At 40.5% G+C, this 18524-nt stretch overlaps 1 protein-coding gene across 1 annotated transcript in view; it reads left to right on the top strand.

Moving 5' to 3' along the window:
• The window catches only part of COL1A2 (collagen type I alpha 2 chain), a 34970-nt gene extending 26512 nt beyond the window's left edge, over nucleotides 1-8458 (top strand). Inside the window, exons 40-52 of the mRNA XM_015853543.2 lie at nucleotides 822-983; nucleotides 1918-2025; nucleotides 2454-2561; nucleotides 3750-3803; nucleotides 3906-4013; nucleotides 4221-4274; nucleotides 4600-4707; nucleotides 5267-5320; nucleotides 5454-5561; nucleotides 5958-6204; nucleotides 6590-6780; nucleotides 7238-7480; nucleotides 8012-8458. Coding sequence (XP_015709029.2) covers nucleotides 822-983; nucleotides 1918-2025; nucleotides 2454-2561; nucleotides 3750-3803; nucleotides 3906-4013; nucleotides 4221-4274; nucleotides 4600-4707; nucleotides 5267-5320; nucleotides 5454-5561; nucleotides 5958-6204; nucleotides 6590-6780; nucleotides 7238-7480; nucleotides 8012-8158 — 1692 coding nt within the window. The 3' untranslated portion in view covers nucleotides 8159-8458. The remainder of the gene's footprint in view (nucleotides 1-821; nucleotides 984-1917; nucleotides 2026-2453; nucleotides 2562-3749; nucleotides 3804-3905; nucleotides 4014-4220; nucleotides 4275-4599; nucleotides 4708-5266; nucleotides 5321-5453; nucleotides 5562-5957; nucleotides 6205-6589; nucleotides 6781-7237; nucleotides 7481-8011) is intronic.
• Nucleotides 8459-18524: the final 10066 nt, after the last annotated feature.

Genomic DNA, 18524 nt, shown 5'->3' with positions numbered 1-18524 from the left:
TTAGTGGAAGACAAGTCTGAAACTGTACTTGTTAGGGACAATCCTCATTTTAGTTGCATGACTCAAATTCTGACTATCCTGGAATTCAAATATTTACAGGATTGGATAGGAGGGAAATTTCACAGCCTGGAAATTATGTATTTAGTTTCTTTTCACAAGCTAAAAAGCATCCTTCTGCACCTTGAAGTGCCTTGCCTATTGTGAAAATTAAGCTTTATTTTGCTTTTATTCATGGAGAGTAACTGCACAGATATTGGTTTTGAGTGGAATAAAGTCATATCCTACCTCAAAAAGAATATAGAGATTATCTTGTGTTCACACTTTCCACAGTATCTGCAGTTCCAACTGCTGTCTGAAGCAGGGGAGCCTCTGATTATATCTATGAATGTGACTTACCACTTACTTTTTCAGCTCAAACTTGTTATTTCCAATTGACTTTCATAAGACTTCCTTTTCACAACAGTCTTCCAAGCCTTAGGAAGAAGTATTCCTTTCCTATATTTTGAATCCTACTATCTAAAGCTAAACAATCCCATTGAATTGAAAGTTGTTAGATTTATTTTTCCCCATAGTCTTTATAGTTGTAACTGATGTCTCTGGAGCCAAATCAAATCTACATGCAAAATTTTGCCATATTTCCTAGTTCAACAATTCTGTTGATCCCAGCTATGCAGTGCTTAACAGAACTAGTAACAGCTGCTGCTCTGTAGCTGCTGATAACCTGCAAAGCACCATTTCTGTAGAAAGAGTGAAATTTACTCTCTTCTCCCTAGTATTCAGTCTGTGTTGTAATGATGACACTTTCATGTTCGATCCTCTAGGGTATCACTGGTCCCCCTGGTCCTCCTGGCCCAGCTGGCAAAGATGGTCCTAGAGGTCTGCGTGGTGATGTTGGTCCTGTTGGCCGTACTGGTGAACAGGGCATTGCTGGCCCACCTGGTTTCGCTGGTGAGAAAGGTCCATCTGGAGAGGCTGGTGCTGCTGTAAGTAACTGAGTATCACATCTCATCACAAGTGTCTCTCTTTGTGTAAATGTTACAGCTTCTAAGACACTTTTAGTACTTCTTCTTTACCAAATTTAGCAGAGCTCTTAAGCAGTAACTCCACTGAGATTAAGGACATTTTTCATACATGTTTGACTAACGTACCCTAAAATGCAGGTGTCTTGTAGAAGCATCTGCTTGTGTGAATTACCTCTCTATTGTTTCTCAATGTAAATATATAGAAGTTTCTTTCATACTCTGTAGAAGATACAGCTAAGAATAAAATTCTCACTGTCACTGTTGGACATGTATGTTAAAAATTTGGTATAAAGTAATAAATTTTCTAGTTTTATATAGTAAAAAATGCAGTTGAACTAGAGGGTGTGACTGCAATTAAGAATAATAAAGTAATATATCAGGATGATTTCTTATGCCAAGTTTAGTAGCACATGCTCAGATTTTAAGGAGATCGAAAAGTCTCTTAACTAAACATCCTTTGTCTTTTCAAAGGATCAGTAATGAGCTCTAAGGCTTGTGGGGAGGTCGAAGGTACCTAGATGGTACATGATAAGGCTGTTTCAGAATCAGATAATTTGGTTCTTCACTATGGAATTCCCTCAGCACAGTCATCTTCTCCATTCCCCAGTTTTCATGAACCCACTGTTAGTGAATAGGAGCAACACAATAGGAGATCTTGTCCAGAAAGCAAAAGCAAATGTACCTATTGTGGTCAGAACATAATCAGCATTACTTTCTTACAGACATTTAGCTTAGGTTTTCTGCCTTGGTTACAAGGTTTTCCACTCAGAAACTGGCAGTGACCCACAATGAGACCTTTGGAAAGTAGTTACAGAGCAAAATAAATGAGAAATACAGAGGGACTTCCCCCCCACTCCCTTCCCATCCCCATTAATATAATCTTTTCACCTCACAGGGTCCTCCCGGTACCCCAGGTCCTCAGGGTATTCTTGGTGCTCCTGGTATCCTTGGTCTGCCTGGCTCTCGGGGAGAACGTGGTCTTCCAGGCATTGCTGGAGCAACAGTGAGTATGACTCGTTGACTGTCCTAAACTACAAAGAAAAATGCTGAGGCCTCCTCTTAAGAAATAGTGGGGGACAGGAGGTATAGATTCTGTTGTTTTCATTTCTGCTGCAAACAGATCTTGGTTAAATGGAGCCTACAGACTTGAGCAGCGGAAGAAATTATTGCTTGCTGCAGACAAACAAGACTTGTATCTGCAGGTGAACGTATTTTTGAATGGCATCAGAAGCATCTGTTCTTAGCAAGACAGAAAAGCTAGAAACTTAAATATTTTGCTGTAGTTAGATAGGTTTCTCCTTGTCTCCTGTTTGTTTCACTTCTAGAACTGACTGCAGAGAAATGTTTCTATTAGATATAGGCTGACAGTTTTGTAAAACTAGTTTTTGTTGTATTATATGTCACATTTTGTTACCACTGTTCCTGTATTAGGGTGAACCTGGTCCTCTGGGTGTTTCTGGTCCTCCTGGTGCTCGTGGTCCCTCTGGTCCTGTGGGTTCTCCTGGTCCTAATGGTGCTCCTGGTGAAGCTGGTCGTGATGTAAGCTATGTCATCTTTCCTCTCCAATATAGCTTCGCTTTTGTCCTGAGCCAAAGACAAACACACAGAAAAACTGAATGCAATTGGATGCTGTGTACAAACTTGTACCCACCAGTATCTTCAGGGAAAATAGTATCAGGATCCCAATACATAAATTATTTATTGGCAAGGTCTAAAACAGAGCAGTAATACCAGGGTACCACCTTATCATGGAGCAAATTTCAGTCCTCTTCCCCAGTAGTTCTGACTAGGCAACATAAATTGTGTCTGAAGGTTCTCCTGGAGTCACAATCAGAATCTTTGGACTTTTTGCTTAATCACCAAAAACGATTGACAGAGAAGAAGCTTTCATTACAGGAGCTGTATCTCATGCAACAACTTTAGGCTGTAGAGAGGGAAGCTATGTCAGGGAAGCTGGGATTATATTGTTTTTAAATGTCAGATATATACATGGTGTTTCCTGACACGTGTTCCTTCACCATGAGATGTAAAGGAGGCTAAAAACATGATGAAACAAGCTCTGGCCTTTGTGGCAGGTACTACTGAGCTCCACAGATAAATGCAGGGAGTGGAGGATCTGTATCCAAGTGGAGGGTCTGTATCCTATGTGAAAGGGGTATGTGGGAGTACTGCAAAGTAATAAGTGGCCCCTATAATGCTCTACCTCATGGATAATTGTTTGGTGGACAGGGCCCCTTCCATAGAGCAGTGAGTAAACTTATCTATCCAGGTTAGTAGTTCACCTTGAAGGGTATCCATACATTGGCTAGGTATTAATTATGCTCTAAAAAATGTAAAACATTCACACATTGTAGTTCTCCTTAAGGATTAAAGATATAAATTTTTCTCCGGGCATTATCAGGGAAGTTTATTTGATAATCTGAGGCACTTTTAGTATAGAACTCTTGTACGAACTTTTCATTTACAGAAATAGAACCAAAATTCGTGAACTTTCTCCTATATTGGTGTTATAAAACCTAAAATATTTGAAGGCCACACAATTTTTCAAAGAATGTTAATGTATGTAAGGGAATTGAATGTGGGATTTATAATGAAATTTACCTTCAAGATTCATGTTATTCCATCTCATTGTCTCCTAAATCTCATTGGGAGCAATTAGGCTGGCACAAACTTCTATGTGAGATGTATATTGACGAACTTTAATATTTTTAAATGGTATTTTAACAGGGCAATCCTGGAAATGATGGTCCTCCAGGCCGTGATGGTGCTCCTGGTTTCAAGGTGACTTCTTCTTTCCTTTTATCTCATATTTTTGAAGGAAATTTTTCACTATGTGTAACTCAGTAGTAACACAGCCTCTATCTTGCATTCCCTTATTCTCAGGGTGAGCGTGGTGCTCCTGGTAACCAAGGTCCCAGTGGTCCTTTGGGTGCTCCTGGTCCTCATGGCCAAGTTGGTCCTTCTGGAAAGCCTGGAAACCGTGGTGATCCTGTAAGTTGATGAAATTTTATGTGGTTTTTTTTTTTTTTTTTTATTGATACAGGACCTACATTTGCCCACCATACATACATACATATATGCATCAAAACCCTATTAAGTGGGAATAATTACTTTGCTTGCTGTGGAGATATGTTTAGTATGGAACCTTTATTAGGTATGAAATGCATCAGTGACATGAATTTTCTTTTCCTTTTCCAGGGTCCTGCTGGTGCTGTTGGTCCTGCTGGTGCTTTTGGCCCAAGAGGTCTCGCTGTAAGTCTTAATTTCTATATACATTCCTACACTGATACAAGAGCAGAAAACGTATGCTTAATATTGAGGGCCCACAACTGCATTCAAGCACAAACAATAGTGCTTAGGAGCTGCAAATATTTATAAACCTAAGATCTTGGTCATCTTCTCTCATGGGATTGAACCTGAAGCTTTCAGGATTAACACTTTTTCTGGGTGTCTTAACAGGATACACATAAATAGATCAGGGACAAGCTGTGGCATAATGTAGAATGCTTATACTTAATTCATTCTTTGTCAGTAATATCTGATTCAAGCCTTGTCTGGCATGTATATCCTTTCTTAGGGCCCACAAGGTCCACGTGGTGAGAAAGGTCTACCTGGTGACAAGGGACATAGAGGTCTGCCTGGCCTGAAGGGACACAATGGATTGCAGGGTCTTCCTGGTCTTGCTGTAAGTAAACGATTTTCAATATTTTGACTTTGTTCACTCTGTACTATCCTTCTAAGGCCATAAGATCCAGACACTCAGTGCTCTCCACAGAACAGGGTAAATTTTAATAATGCCGCTGATAGCTGATTTTTCCACTGTTTGCCCTGAAAATCAACTACATTTGGTTAGCACAGAATTCAGAAAGCTCTGCCTTTGTTTAAGTAGTATTTCTTCTTTTCTGGTCAGAAATAGAGAAAGTTTTTGTATCAGAGAGAAGCAAGTCACTTATAGATTATCTTCCCCTTAAATTCTGGTGTCCCCTTTGAGAATTTTGTCTCTTATTTGAAAGGCTTCTCTGAAAACCCTAAGGAACAATATAGAGACTTCTGTAGGTTATCCTTTTAAATAACGTTTTCCCCCTCTTTTCTCCCATGTTTTGTATCTCAACTCCACTAATGCTCGTTGCTCTAGATTTCCATTCTCTGAACCCAAATACATCTGCTGATCCCCTCTTGAATCGTGTTAATAAAATGTGTGGCATTGCATTTTTTTCTGAGTATGCATTTGTTGTTCCCAATAGGGCCAACATGGTGATCAAGGTCCTCCTGGCAACAATGGTCCTGCTGGCCCAAGGGTATGTGAATTTAAGAGTATAAGTAAATAATTATCCCATTCTTCTTATGGAATGTATTTGTTCACTGTAATTTATATGAATTCCTATTTGTAGTGTTCCCTACTGTCATTAAACTGTTCAAGTTTCCATCTAGGGTCCTCCTGGTCCTTCTGGTCCTCCTGGTAAGGATGGTCGCAATGGTCTCCCTGGACCCATTGGCCCTGCTGGTGTACGTGGCTCTCATGGTAGCCAAGGCCCTGCTGTGAGTATAACTTACAACTTGTTGATTTAATACATTTAGGTAACAGTTAAATGAAAATCACTTTAAAATCTTAGTTTATGGAGAGATATTTCTATTTTAGTAAGGGATTTTGAAATGTTGGTTGTTATTTAACATTCAGCATTTACCTAATAGACTTAAATCTTCTTTATTCTTTATGGCCAGCCAGTAGAAGCACAAAGGTGTAGTAGTCCTAAGCAGTGTATCTTCTGCTGTAGTTCAGAGGAGTTACCACAGAGCAGGTCTGTAGGTCCTTCCTCAGATTATTGCTGAGGGTGATAAGACTTCTGTAGGACAGTGCATGTGTGGAAGTAGTCAGCTGAAAGAAGCATATTTATAATAGGATACTTCTTGTCTTTTGCTTTTGAAAAACTTTAGGGTCCCCCTGGTCCCCCTGGACCTCCTGGTCCCCCTGGCCCCAATGGTGGCGGATATGAAGTTGGCTTTGATGCAGAATACTACCGGGCTGATCAGCCTTCTCTCAGACCCAAGGATTATGAAGTTGATGCCACTCTGAAAACACTGAACAACCAAATTGAGACCCTGCTGACCCCAGAAGGCTCCAAAAAGAACCCAGCTCGCACCTGCCGTGACCTCAGACTTAGCCACCCAGAATGGAGCAGCGGTACGTTAGTGCCAGAGATTTGCCCTTTCTGTCTCAGCAAATGATTTTCAACTTATTAGCTTTCCTTGATGAGTGGTAACCCTGTCAACCAGTGAAAATACTAAATGGCTGGTGAAGAAGTTCTGTCTGCCTCCAGTGAAAACATGTATCTATGAGGACATTCAGAATATCTAGTGTTGTGCGATTATTGCATTCTTTTTTAAAAATGATGCAAAAATGTTTAATCTTAATTTCTGAATACAGGTAATTTCTTACTCATTGACAGTCTAAAATATGAATTTTTCCTGATTATCACTTCAATACTTAACTATGATAGTTACGACCTCTGAGTTTCTGTATCAAACCATTGAATATAAACTGAACGCAAGTGTTTCTTTCCTCAAAGGTTTCTACTGGATTGATCCTAACCAAGGCTGCACTGCAGATGCCATTAGAGCATACTGTGACTTTGCCACTGGTGAGACTTGCATCCATGCTAACCCTGAAGATATTCCTACTAAGACCTGGTATGTCAGCAAGAATCCCAAGGAGAAAAAGCACATATGGTTCGGTGAAACTATCAATGGTGGTACTCAGGTATGTGATGCACTGGAGGGTAATTGTTTCCTACAGGGCTTTCTGAGGAATTCTCTACCCACTGACTCTCAGTGAGCAAAACTCATTAATTAAACTCTTAGAGGAGAGATATAAAAAAGGGAACAGCTATTTTTTATCTCAAGGGAACAGGGTTCCAGTTCTGGCTTCAAACACAATTTGCTAAAGGGTTTTATTAGTATTGTTCTAAATTTTCTTAGTGTTTTCAGCATGATTAGTGGTCATTTCTAGGGGAATCCTGGCCTGGAATATGCTACTTTAGTACAAAGACAGTCCAGAAAGTGAAAAAATAAAATGATGTTTGCTATTTTTTAAGTTGGGATTTTTGACATGTACTATTCATATTTGTGAACATTTTTTTTACTATTCCTACAGAAAATACGCAGACATTCACTTTTCCCCAGAAATTCAATTGAGTGGATTTCTTTGTCTTTTTCAGTTTGAATACAATGGTGAAGGTGTGACCACAAAGGACATGGCCACTCAACTTGCCTTCATGCGTCTGCTGGCCAACCATGCCTCCCAGAACATCACCTACCACTGCAAGAACAGCATTGCCTACATGGATGAGGAGACTGGAAACCTTAAAAAGGCTGTTATACTCCAGGGATCCAATGATGTTGAACTACGAGCTGAAGGCAACAGCAGATTCACTTTCAGTGTTCTTGTGGATGGCTGCTCTGTAAGTAACACAGTGGGCAATATGATTGTATTAATGACAGCTGTGCTTTGATTCAGAACTAGATTATCAGTCAGACCAGAAAAATTTTATCCAGTGAGGATAAATAGCCTGTGGAACCAACTATGCCAGGTCTTTAATGAGTGGCAAAGACTGGGGGACTAACAGTTCCTTCCTGTACTGTGCAATGTGGCAAAGAAAAGAAAAAGCTTTTCTGAGGAACCAGACCCAAAGTCTATGGAAACTGAAGCGTGCTGAGAAAGTAGTATGCAAGGTGCAGGAGGGGCAGGGTCAAGTCTTCAAAAGATCAGGCAAAGCTCTCTGAGGATTTAAGCATGAACAGAATGGAAAAGTTAAGGGTAAAGTAAATGTTTTCTCTGTATTAGAGCTCTAAATAGTTGGATGTGGGTATCTTATTTGCAAACAGTGGCAGTAAAATTAAGTAAAATTATTTCAAAAATTATCCAGTTAGGTGAAACAATTCTCAATTCTATGAACAACACAGTAACAATTCTAATACATCTTCTCTTGCAGAAAAAGAACAACAAATGGGGCAAAACGATCATTGAGTACAGAACAAATAAGCCATCTCGCTTGCCCATCCTTGACATTGCACCTTTGGACATTGGTGGCGCTGACCAAGAATTCGGTTTGCACATTGGCCCAGTCTGTTTCAAATGAATGAACTAAAATTAACTTAAAGCCCCCCCCCCAGAATTATTCTTTGTCATTCCTTTTTGTAATGAGAGCTGACTCCTTCCATTTTTTTTCTGTTCATCTACTTGCTTAAACTCTGGGCGAAAGAGAAGGAGAAGAATTGATTGGAGCATTGTGCAATGAAATTCAATACAGCCCCAAAAGGACTTGGAAGTCTTTCAAGATTTAACACCTTGCTTTGGGAAATGTCAACCTTTGTAAAGAAAAAAAAACTAAAAAAAAAAAAACCTAAAAAAAAATAAAAACTCATGAAAGTTTGCACCACTTGTGGCCTTTGACTATCTTCCACGGAGGAAGTTTAAAACCACGACTTCCAAAGGTTTAAACTACCTCATACACTAAACCAAGTGTGATCCACATCCTTTGTAGGCACTTCTCCATATCATACGAGTTACTTTCAGTTCCACTCAGAATATAGTGGTGCTAATTTCATTATTCCAGAGTGTGTTTCCAATACTTGAATTCTGATGGTGCTAGCAGCAGTTAAAGTATTACTTCTCTGTTTCTTTGAAATCTATCTCATCCCCAGCTTAAGCACGTGGATCGTCTTTCCTCATCTTTGTCCTCTTCCTCCAAAATCAGGTGTTTCTGCTTCCAAATCTCATTTTCATCTTCTCCAGTGGATAAAAAAAGAATCATCATTTCTCAAAAGACAAAAAAAGAAAATGTATTTTGTATATGTGAGATGTTTAAATAAATTGTGAAAAGGAAAAAAAAAATAAAGCATGTCCAGTGTTCCAAAAAAAGGTATCAAATGAGTAAAGTTACTTGCTTAGGTGCATCAGCAGAGATTCATACTCAGAACACAGAGTATGTTCTAGGAGAGTGGTTAGGCCCTGGAACAGGCTGCCCAGGGAGGTTGTGGATGCCCTGTCCCTGGAGGTGTTCAAGACCAGGTTGGACGGGGCCCTGGGCAACCTGATCTAGTAAATGTGTATGTTTGGTGGCCCTGCCAGGCAGGGGGGTTGGAACTACATGATCCTTGAGGTCCCTTCCAACCCAGGTCATTCTGTGATTCTGTGATTCTGTGTCTTCATTATTTCTTAAATCATTGCTGTAAATTACATGCTTACAGCATTCAAAGACTGCCTACTGCTGTCTTCTGGCTGTAACTGCCTCCTTGTCCCTTCAATTTAACATCTGCTTTTGAGAAATTTCCCAAGATACCATGCTTCACAGTACACAAACTTCAGAAGTAGAAGAGATTCTTCATTTTATCTGAATCCTAAGCAAAATTAATGACGAGAAGAAGGATAATCATCTCACTTAAAATAGAAAATGAGGATTCTGTCTTGTGGAAAACTTACTGTGGAGAGAGCTCTGCTGGCTGATGCTCTGCTGCAGTGTGCAGGAGTGTGTACTTCTGAAATAATGTGGAGGAAGTGTCAGGAAGATCAGGCTTTGTTAGGCCTTTACACTTCATTCACTTGTGTATGGAACAGATCTATCTGCTGTAAACATTAATAATTTGCTATCACAATGAACATGCTGAAAACCAAAGACTGTTCTTGGCTGAGCCCTTTTAAGATGCTGCTATCATATAGTGCTTTTCTGAAAGCCTGAGGTGAATGGCAGTATCAGCAGTGGTGTTTTGGCACTGGGAAGATGGAGAGATCACACACAAGACTATGAAGACAACAGCTGGAGCAGGTAAGGGGAGAGCTGAGACGGGCTTAATCAACAGGAATCCGCAAAGGAAAGCCCAGAGAAAATAGGCGGAAGAAGATCCCGTAACGTGAACACAGCCCCATCCCGAAGGTTAGTGAGTGAGTAGAGTCCAAAGGCTGCTCTGAACAATGGAAGGAGGAATAAACACTGTTTCTAAAGGAAGTTTTTCATTCTTGCGTGCAATCGGTTGATCAATGGAGAAAGGGCAAATAGGAAAACAGCCTGGCATGCAGCTTCCATGTGCTCACAGTTAGTTGTGTGCTGCATTAATGAAAGGGGAAACGTTTGTAGCTCTGTGCTAGATTAACAGCAGGGAAAATGCCATGATAAAATGCCTCCTCCATTTTACTGTGACTAGCCCTTTAGTAGTACCCATGGTCTCTGTCATTTTGAACGTTTGCCTTCAATGTGGGCTCCTTCAGAAATCAAAGCAGAAGACAAAAGGAGAGCCCCCACCTCACAATGGGTGTTAGCACATAGACAGTACTCAGTTTGACCTTTGAGTTTTGAACTCTTCAGAAATTACTGCAATATAAAATGTTGAATAAATTTTTGGTAAAGTTTGCTTGCTTGTCTTTGGGAATTGTCTGCCTCCCTGTGCAAATTATCTCTGGAGAATTTAATTGCATGCAGGTATGCTTCAGCAGTTACACAAGTAGACCATTCGTGCAGATTAGTTAAAACAGTAGGGTTAAAGCCACTGTCAAACCCAGGGCTCAGCTGTGATACAGCTGTAAATGGCATTACTGGACCATTCAACCCAATCTGTGCTGCAGGCCCAAGTGCCCACCTGTGTGGTCAGTGGAATTGTGCCACCCATTTGCTCTTCTCACACAGACTTCCTTCCTAGGAGATGGCAGAGGCTGAGATATTCCTGTCAGTAATTCAGCTGGAGCCTGATGTCTTCGATGCAAATATACTATATGGTGAAGGCTACTGAAAAATTAGAAGAAGCAGGGCTCTCTGCAGCATGTGCTTTTGTATGAACATGACATAAGTAGATGAAAAAGAGGGGTAGGGAGAGGAAGCATGGTAAATTCAATCAATGAAGAGAGAAATCAAATGTTAACATTTTGAAAGAGGTTGTAGAAGGGAAAATTGCAACTGTCCAGGCTTCTTCACTGAGGGAAAAATCATGACGTACTGAGAGTCATCAGAAAGATTTTTGTTTACAATTTTGAATTGTGAATACGTGGACAGCAGGTCAAGGGAGGTGATCCTCCCCTCTACTCTGCCCTTGTAAGGCCTCATCTGGAGTACTGTGTCCAGTTCTGGGCTCCCCAGTACAAAAAAGACAGGGATCTCTTGGAAAGAGTCCAGTGGAGGGCCACAAAGATGGTGAAGGGCCTGAAGCATCTCTCCTATGAAGAAAGGCTCAGTGAGCCAGGTCTGTTTAGCCTTGAGAAAAGAAGGCTGAGAGGGGACCTGATCCAGGTCTATAAATATCTGAGGTATTGGGGGCAAAATGGCAAGGCCAGACTCTTTTCAGCAGTGCTTGGAGACAGGACAAGGGGAAACAGACAGAAACTGGAGCATAGGAAATTCCACACAGATAAGAAGAAATTTACAGTGAGGGTGACAGAGCACTGGAACAGGCTGCCCAAGGGGGGTTGTGGAGTCTCCTCCTCTGGAGATATGCAATATACATATGTATATACCTGTGTGACCTGGTGTAGGGAACCCTCTTTGGCAGGGGTGCTGGATTCGATGATCTCTGGAGATGCCTTCCAACCCCTACAATTCTGTGATTCTGTAATACAGTGCTCAGGGCTATGAATAGGAAAATTTTCTTCTGTTTCCGTAACACAGATTTAAACTGCATCTTCTGATGTGATTTTTGATTTGTTTTGTTCTGCTGTAGTGCTTGGAGCTTTCAGACAGGCTCTCCTAGAAGCTGTTATTCTGACACCCACTCAATCCAGTTTTACGGTATTAAAATCGTGTATACTGATTCCAAGCAACACAAGAATAGCACATTCAAGTAAAGCGGTTCTCAGGCACACCATTAGAAGTAGATTATAATTCATCTCCTTACACGCAGTCTTTGTTATCAGCTTGTTAAAGAAGCATTATTTTTCTGTATTGATTCCATATACACATCAGATGCAACCTGAATGTGCTCTGCAATGCATATGTAAAGATCTTCCACAGCTATGACTATTTCTATACTCCCGGGCTGGAATACATTAGTTCCTTTCTGGATATTGAGTGATTGTGTGCAGGGATTGCATGAAAAAAATTTCCTAATCACAATTCCAGGCTTAAGTATATTCTCTCATGAAATGATGGCTCTCAAACATAAGTAGCCAAAGAAATAAATTTGCCCATTTTGATAGCAAGATTTTGAAACCTATGTAGCTCATTAGAATAACTATTTCAATGTAAAAATCATATTAGAAATATATATATGTATAATTTTTTTCACATTGTTTATCAAGCTACAGAAATTGGTTCTTTGGATGAAATGAAACAAGTTTTCCTAAATGCCAGTTCTTAAGACCCTGAGTGAAATAGCATTGCTATTCCACAAGTGCAGTGCACCACCTATTGACTTAGGCAGTCATTACTGGTCGTTGAAGAGCTGTAGTGTAGCTGCTACCTGCCATGGTTACCATCAAAGTCTTCTGATTTGTGGTTGGTCAAGAACATCCTAAGGGATATTTCAGCAAAGTATCAGCACCACGACTCTTCTACAAATAAACTGGCTTGCCAGAAGAATCACAGAATCACAGAATCACAGAATTGTAGGGGTTGGAAGGGACCTCTAGAGATCATCGAGTCCAACCCCCCTGCCAAAGCAGGTTCCCTACACCATGTCACACAGGAAGGCGTCCAGGCGGATCTTAAATATCTCCAGAGAAGGAGACTCCACCACCTCCCTGGGCATTGAAGAACACCCATCCAACCCAGGAAAGATCCTGGCAGCAAAATGCAGCTTCATGCAGAGCATAAAAGAAATGGAAGTAAGAATACTTGTTTTCTAGTTTTCAGTGACTATGAAACCAAAGCAGGAGAGGCAAATTCATCTGCCTGATAGTTTCTTAGTGAATTCAGTACTCACCCAGCTCCCATGGATGAGCCTCAGTCACTGAGCATACTCTGTGCTTTCAGAGGAGAAATCAATTGGAGAAACTGAGGTTTCATTTCCTTTTCAAAGCTGTTTTACATTTCTATGTAACTTCAGGGATGCAGAACAGTCTTTTGGAAAACAGGAGGTGTACATAATGCTTGTGACTTCTATGTAGAATGGAAGTGCTGTCAAAGGCAACAAGCCAGACCAAAGATCTCTGCTGTTTTTATTTGCTGCTCTTTTGCACCTGGATCAAGGCCTGTATTTTGACTTAGCTGTTGGTTCACCCCTTCACCAGCAGAATACCTGCTTCCTTCTCTTACGCCTGTTGTATTTGAGAGCTTTTGCCTTCAGCTTTTAAACAGATTTTAGATCCTTCTTCTCCAGCACTATGGAAAAAAAGACATCTCAAGAACAAGAAATTCTGGCATGTACCATGAAAATAAGCAGAAGAGCAGTGCCAAGAGAGCTCTATCAATTTCTGCTGAGATAGAAGGGCTGGTGTAAGGCGCTGCTGAGGATACAGCTTCAGTAGATTCACTGCATAAGAATTTGTTCAGGTTTTAGGCTTTAGGGAAAGTCATATTCTGTTAGTGAGCCACTTCAGTACAAGCATTTTTATAGCATAAGCAAAGATATGAAATAAAAAAAAAAATAAATAGATTCATATGTCTCTCATTAGAGCGATTATTGAAGTGTGTCATTCACGGGACATTTAAAGCTACGAGCAAACAGTAACAGCTGCCTCACATGTTCCAGCTCACCAGGCTTTTATGCATATTTTATAAGAATGGCAGAGCTACTCAGCTATCTGTTAATTCCCAGGTGATAAATCTTTGCTAAGCCTGAGCTGTGCAGATGATCTTCCTGTGTGCATGTTTACATTTCAGCATCACAAAATTACTTAGACCCGTGAGAGTTCACAGTAACCCATCAGAGCACCACATAGACAAATAGATATGGCAGAGCAATGTGAACCCGAAGGACCACAGCAATCTTCTGCTTAAATTAAATTATTTCTTTGCAATTTCATCTTCAAATAATGACTCATGGGAATAGCCTATTCTGTTAATCCATTGCAAATACTTGAACAGTGTTTTACTGAGCCTGAGGCTAACATAGAGATTTTTTTTTTTCCAATGTTATGATTATTATCCAAATAAAAAGCCATTTTCCTTCCTGAAATATAATTACCTTCATAAAAACAATGATTCCAAGTAGTACAGATCCCCTGCACAAGGTTCTTTGATGTTATAGACTACTGCAAGATGAAGATAACTTCACAATACAATGTTTCATTGTAGTAGAATATTTTACATAGCATCTCAATCGTTTCAGCATAAAAGCTATTCAAAAGAACACTGCAAATTCTAATCAAAAATTAGAATACAGAAGAATTAAGATCATTCTTACCAGAGAGGTCAGATTGGCCGGCAGGCTCTTTCTCTTAGTGGTGAGAAAAGAGTTCTCCAAAGGCTTGATCCCTCTTGACCAAAACCAAAAGGTGTTGTGCATATATTCCCACACGACCTCAGGCAAACATGCTCAGTTCCATCAAATTTCACTCATTTAAAGAAACCTGGGAAAGTAGCCATTAATTTAAACATGTGGAGTTGCATCAAGTTCACTGATGCCTCTCTCCGGCAGTGTAAAATGACCTGGTCAAGTATTTGCTGAGCAACGTAGGTACATTTAACCAAAGATCTTTTGTGACTTTTATGTTTGCCTCTGTCTGCTCTTAGGGATTGTGGTTTTTATTTTCTTGGCTATCTCAGCATCTCTGACTTTATTGCAGGCAAAAACATCTGCTTTGCTTCTCTTCTTCTCTAAAAGAAAAGCTTTGCATTCTTGTTGCAGCTTTTCACCTACATTCAGCACTCAAAATGTCATCCACTCTCTATGCTGTTCTTGTGCTTGTGAACATTTCTTTAGGGGGAAATTCAGTTAACTTCATTATCTGAGCCTCTTCATGATGTTCTTTTGATCACATTCTGGGTTTTTGATGTTTTCCTGCCAGTCATACCATTTTCTTTGATGTGTTTTGCCCTGTATCGATTACTGACCTCATTACAGACTCCAGGCTTCTCAAACTAAAGTGATGTTTTAATAATGAAGAGAATTAGAAGAACTGCTTTACAGAGTTTTACCTTCAATGGCTTTATCTTCATCTACCATGCATATCATATATAGGGCAATTTATTTCTTCCTAGATAACTTTTCTTCACTTTGTGCTATTTTTTTATTTACTTCCTTCATACCATCCTTCATCACATTACTACATTTTATTGCACTGTTTTATTTCATTGCTATATTCCCTAGTCAATACGGTAAAGTCCTTCCTGGAATTGACCTGCTTCTCAGTTTCATGTCAAGGAAATCAGTACATGAAAATCCCCTCTCAGGCCCACAGGCACCTGTCCCTTTAACAGAATGCAGTGATTTAACATCTGTGACAGCAGTGTCTGTCTTGGCACCTACAAGTTAACTACCTACTGATAAAAACCGAGTGTTCTGAACCCCCTTGTTGTTGTATACAAGGCTTTGAGGGCAAGAATCTAAGCAGCTGAAAGAAAGATTGATTTGAACCGATGAGCTGTGTAGAGTCCCCATCTGACCTCAAGCCTGCATGGCTGCGTTGTGATGACATCCCACAGTGTAGAAAGGTGCATTCTCTTAATGGAAGAGGAGGGAACACTTAAACATTAAAAATGTGTCCATTTCCCATTCCTCCAACCCTTCCAATCCACTTCTATTCCAGATCCACTGAAACCTGAAATTAAAGCAGTAATCCTCATGTTAGAGAACTGCAGATGCACTTATCACTTAGTGATAAAGCTAAATATATCTTTTCTGTACATGATTTCAAAACTACCTTACTTAATACCAGCTTCCTTTTAGTGCAGACTATTGAGGGATGTTATAACTCTCATAAAGTTAGAAATCTGTAAAAGCAGTAATCTGTGATAGAGTTTCCAGGATCTCAGGTGCCTGGCAATGTGTCACCTTCAAGGTACTCTGTTTGATTGTACTCTCCATTAATGTAATTAAATATTTGCAATGGATGGTTACCACACACACAGCTGCCACATGGAGACATGATGCTTACAGAAAGACTGGTTGCCATTAAAAGGCTTAACACTCAACAACTGAAATGTTTGATGTTTCTTAGTGATTACACAAAGCTCCTGAAGGAAAACTTGCACTACTGACCACATAGTTCTCCCCAATAATCTGTTGGAAATACAGCTTTATTTCTGGAATTACAGTACCTGGATAGCAAACTGATAATGATGTGCAAATTAAATTAAGATCTGATATGGTTTGGGGTATGGCAGATCCTACTTACTGATCATTCAACAGTCTATCAAATAACACAGGGGATTATCCAGCCAGGAAATCACAAATAGTATGTTCCCAAAATAACACAGGAAATGTACATTTCAAACATATGTTGTAGTTTTTCTCTCAGCTTTGGTGACTATATTCCTCACTATATAAATGTATGCAAAATTAATTCCGCACCTATAAGCATGTAAAAACTCTGACAGGAAAATAGCACAAGGGGAAGGCCCTGACTGAGAACACTGATACATATAACCTCTCAATAAGAGATAGTCACTGCCTCTGCTTTTACAGGCTTCATGTCCTTAGGACCGCCCTGAGACTTTGACTGATGACAGCAGTTCTCTCTAGAAACTACACTTGGCTGCAATGCAGAAATCAGCAGAATCAAGAGAATGAGATCTGGGAACTGAGCTTATCAGCAGACTCATAAGTGCACACCCATTTCAACCCACAGCACAGCGTCCTTCTCCCATTAACACTGATCCTGCCAGGCAAGACAGGAAGCAGTAAAATAAGGATTATCTCATTTTAATTACATCTGTGTAAATGACACCTGCCCAGTTTAATTGTCTAAATTCAACTCAGGATTGCCACACCTAGCAGTGAGTCTATCGACTGTATTTTAATCTATGAGAAAGCAACCGATGCCTTCCTTCCACCAGTCCTACAGAGGGAGTTCAGATCATGAATTTAAGATAAATAGACTTGTAAGTGTCTGGAGCTAGGTGAGGTGAGCCCCCTCTCACCTGACCGCTTCATTATACTCACACGCTGGGGAAGCAGAGCAATTGAAAATCACAGTAATGTTTTCAGCTTTTGCTAGTGACCACACACAACACCACAGTGTCTTATCAACATAATCAATTCAGTTAAGCCAAGGCTATCTCTGTAGAAAACAGAACTGTGAAATCTCTCCTGTGGCTGCTCACTCTTCAACAGCCATTACCCAATTTGCGAAGCACTCTCACACCTCCTCCTGCCTCAGATCAATTACTTGTCACTGTGCTGAGTCTTTTCTTCATGACTGCTCCAGGCCTTCCCCTCCCACCAACTGTGCTGGATGCTTCTACCAGAACAAGCTGAAATCCAATGCCAAGCTTGAGCTTTTGGAAAACAAAAGCTGAGGTGTAATTGCAGGAGAGCTGACATACTTCTGGTGACTTCCAGCATAGTCAATGTATCAGCAGGCAGGAACATAATGTAGGTATTTAATAGGAATTGCAAAGCTTCTTCTAGATAATTCATGTCTGGAGTCTGTTTCATGGGTAATCTCTAATTACTCTCTTGTATCAGGCCTTTTGTGTATAGTGTTTGTGGTATGAATTATTCAGGTGTAGGCAATGATGTCAAATTCCATTAGCTTGTAAGTAGCAAGGAGGTACCCATAAGAAGAGAAACTGCATTTGTGCAAACCACCTGCAAATGTAGGGAGGGAGATCTCTTGTCCAGCACCTGCACAACCATTCCGAAGGAGCAGTGAAGCAAAAGCAGATGTTCTGCTTATATCCACTTCAATATTTAATGTACACTAGTGGCTCAACTTAATGAAGGTACTTAACTTTTAATAGTATCAGCAAACTTAACAGTCACACTGCTTAGGACACAGGATGAAGTCCGTGTGTTTTGGTTGGATTAAAAGCCTGTTTATCAATAAACAGGTTGGGCTGGGGGAAACGGCATAAACACTGAGTGTGTGCCAACAGCATCCAAAGACCACTTTACAACCCCAACCCTGCACGTTTGCACGGTGCCAGAAGTTCTTCAGGTAAGACCTGAAAATAGAATGTGCTGCATGTAGGCTTTGTGCTGACTAATTTCAGTTTCAGTCACAGAATCACACAGAATCACAGAATGACCCGGGTTGGAAGGGACCTCAAGGATCATGTAGTTCCAACCCCCCTGCCTGGCAGGGCCGCCAAACACACATTTATTAGATCAGGTTGCCCAGGGCCCCGTCCAACCTGGTCTTGAACACCTCCAAGGACGGGGCATCCACAACCTCCCTGGGCAGCCTGTTCCAAGGCCTAACCACTCTCCTAGTAAAGAACTTCCCCCTAACATCCAACCTAAATCTTCCCTCTTTTAACTTAAAACCATTTCCCCTAGTCCTGCTATTGTCAGCCCATGTCTCTTTTCCATTCTTAAGGCACTATAGGGTATGAACGGTCAGATGCAATGAATCGCAGATCTTCCGGATGATGACTTCTTTTGGCTCACAGAAGTTCGGGAGTGTGGTCAAACGACAAC

The sequence above is a fragment of the Coturnix japonica genome, chromosome 2, assembly GCF_054131305.1.
Source record: "Coturnix japonica strain WE chromosome 2, WE-NBRP24, whole genome shotgun sequence".
In the NCBI taxonomy this organism is placed as follows: Eukaryota; Metazoa; Chordata; class Aves; order Galliformes; family Phasianidae; genus Coturnix; species Coturnix japonica.
This window is presented reverse-complemented; position numbering and strand designations above follow the sequence as displayed.